The sequence below is a fragment of the Carlito syrichta genome, unplaced genomic scaffold (genome assembly GCF_000164805.1).
Source record: "Carlito syrichta isolate Samal-C Ts95f unplaced genomic scaffold, Tarsius_syrichta-2.0.1 Scaffold315980, whole genome shotgun sequence".
NCBI lineage: Eukaryota > Metazoa > Chordata > Mammalia > Primates > Tarsiidae > Carlito > Carlito syrichta.
In genome coordinates this window covers 95,572-97,664 of record NW_007260076.1, presented here as the reverse complement: position 1 = coordinate 97,664, position 2,093 = coordinate 95,572, and the positions used below count along the sequence as shown (strand labels likewise).

Here is a 2,093-nt window from a genome sequence, read left to right as displayed (position 1 = left end):
GGCTTGTCCCTATTTTTTAAAAAGATATTGGCCAGGCTCGGTGGCTCAGCCTGTCATCCCAGCACTTTGGGAGGCTGAGGCAAATGAATTGCCCGAGTCCACAGGTTCGAGAACAGCCCGGGCAACTTGGCGAAACCTTGGCTCTACAATAAATAAAAAAAAATTAGCTGGGCGTGGTAGCATGTACCTGTAGTTCCAGCTCCTTGGATGGCTGAGGTGGAAGGATCACTGGAGCTCAGCAAGTCGACGCTGGGGTGGCTGTGAGCGTGCCACTGTACTCCAGCCTGGGTGACAGAGTGAAACTCCAACTCCCCCCCCCAAAAAGATATCATGGTCTCATCTGGTGTTGCACACATAGCCTCACATAACAAAGGTCTGAATGAATGGGGGCATAGGAACTCAGGAGAAAAACAAACGGCGGGACAGGAGAGTCTCTGCTTCAACCTCCTCACCCTTGTAACTGCTATTGATCTGGGAGTTTTCTGCCTGCCATTGTCCCTTCCTATTTCCTGTGGGTTGAACGTGTGCCCAACAAAGACATGTTGAAGCCTTAATCCCCAGCACCTATGAATGTGACTGTCTTTGGAAACAGGATCTTTGCAGATGTCATGAAGACGTCAGTTAAGATGAGGCCATCTGGAGTTGGGTGAGCCCGTAACCCGATAAGACTGGCATCCCATAAGAAGAGTAGAGAACTCCACGTGAGACACAGACACAGAGGGAAGATAAGATGAAGACACAGAGAACACCATGTGAGTATGGAGAAAGAGATGGGAGAATGAATCTGCAAGCCAAGGAACACCAGGGATTGCCAGCAACACAGAAGGAGCATGGCCCTGTCGACACCGTGATTCCAGACCTCGGGCCCCCAGAACTGTGAGAGAACAAATTTCTGTTGTCTCCAGCCACCCCATTTGTGGCACTTTGCTGTGGCTGCCCTAGGAAACGAATACGTTCTTCCTAGCAGAGAGGAGTTACAGCATGGCTGGGTGGTAAATGTTGATCTGAGCAGTTCTAACTTTTAAAAAATTGTTTTGAGTTGGGGTCTCACTCTGTTGCCTAGGCTAGAATGCAGCTCCATGATCGTGATCACAGTTCACCACAGTCTCGACCTTCCGGGCTCAGGGGATCCTTCCACATCGGCTTCTTGAGTAGTTGGGACTACAGGCATGTGTCCCCATGCTCGGCTAATTTTATTTTTTGGTAGAGATGAGGTTTCTCTATATTGCCTGGGTCGGTCTGGAGCTCCTGGGCCCAAGCGCTCCTCCCGCCTCAGCCTCCCAAAGTACTGGGGTTGCAAGCATGAGCCACCACGACGAGTCTGAACAACTCTTAAATCCCTGGAATTCTAACCTTATGAAATGACAACAAGCTGCCTCGAAACCAGAGGGGTGAGGGGATTGAAGTCATTTGTGTTCAGACCACGTTGAGCAACAGGAAAAAAAAAATGGAAACATTTCAGATCTCTACAACGCTGGCCCCACCGGGGTGGGAAGGGAATGAGGATTTTCCTCTCTTGAGAGCTGGGAGCACCTTCTGAGACCCGGTACGGCCTGGTGGTCCGTCTGCTTCTGTCCTCCTGAAGAGGACATTCACTGGACCCTCCAACGCCTGGCTTGTTTTTTTCTCTCCCCCCCCCCTGGCTTTTTGGCAGCGGCCGGAACTCCACCCCGCCGCCTGCCTTCCTCTCTCCGGCCAAGGGTACACGAAACTCAAGTTATCGGGCGTCGAAGCATCCGTGCTCAATGAACACGCGTCCTGCTTAAATCCGCGCTTATTTGGATTTAGGAAATGCTCCATCATCCTGTTGACTCGGTGCCTAAAACAAGAGGCGGATGCCGGGCCGCTGACGCAAAAGGGACGCCCCGGGCGGCCTCGTGCATGTACTTAAGGACGGTCCCACTAGATGGCGCTCCACCTAAGGTTGGGCCGAGGGTCTCTGCACTTTTCCGCCTCTGTCCATCACAGGAGCAAAATCTTCCAGGAGCCAGGAGCTTCAGGAAGGCACGTTTAGAGGACCACGTCGCCCTTGAGGTCTGACTCGATATCAGGTTAGACAGAACCTCCCACCGTTCCCCTCATGAACAGGATGG

The 2,093-nt window shown here is 52.2% G+C and overlaps 1 protein-coding gene across 1 annotated transcript in view; it reads left to right on the top strand.

Annotated features, from left to right (window-relative positions):
* Positions 1–1,891, top strand: part of TNFRSF11A (TNF receptor superfamily member 11a) — a 95,950-nt gene extending 94,059 nt beyond the window's left edge. The window contains exon 14 of the mRNA XM_021706756.1: positions 1,655–1,891. Within this exon, the coding sequence (XP_021562431.1) occupies positions 1,655–1,891 (237 nt within the window). The remainder of the gene's footprint in view (positions 1–1,654) is intronic.
* The last annotated feature ends 202 nt before the right edge of the window (positions 1,892–2,093 follow it).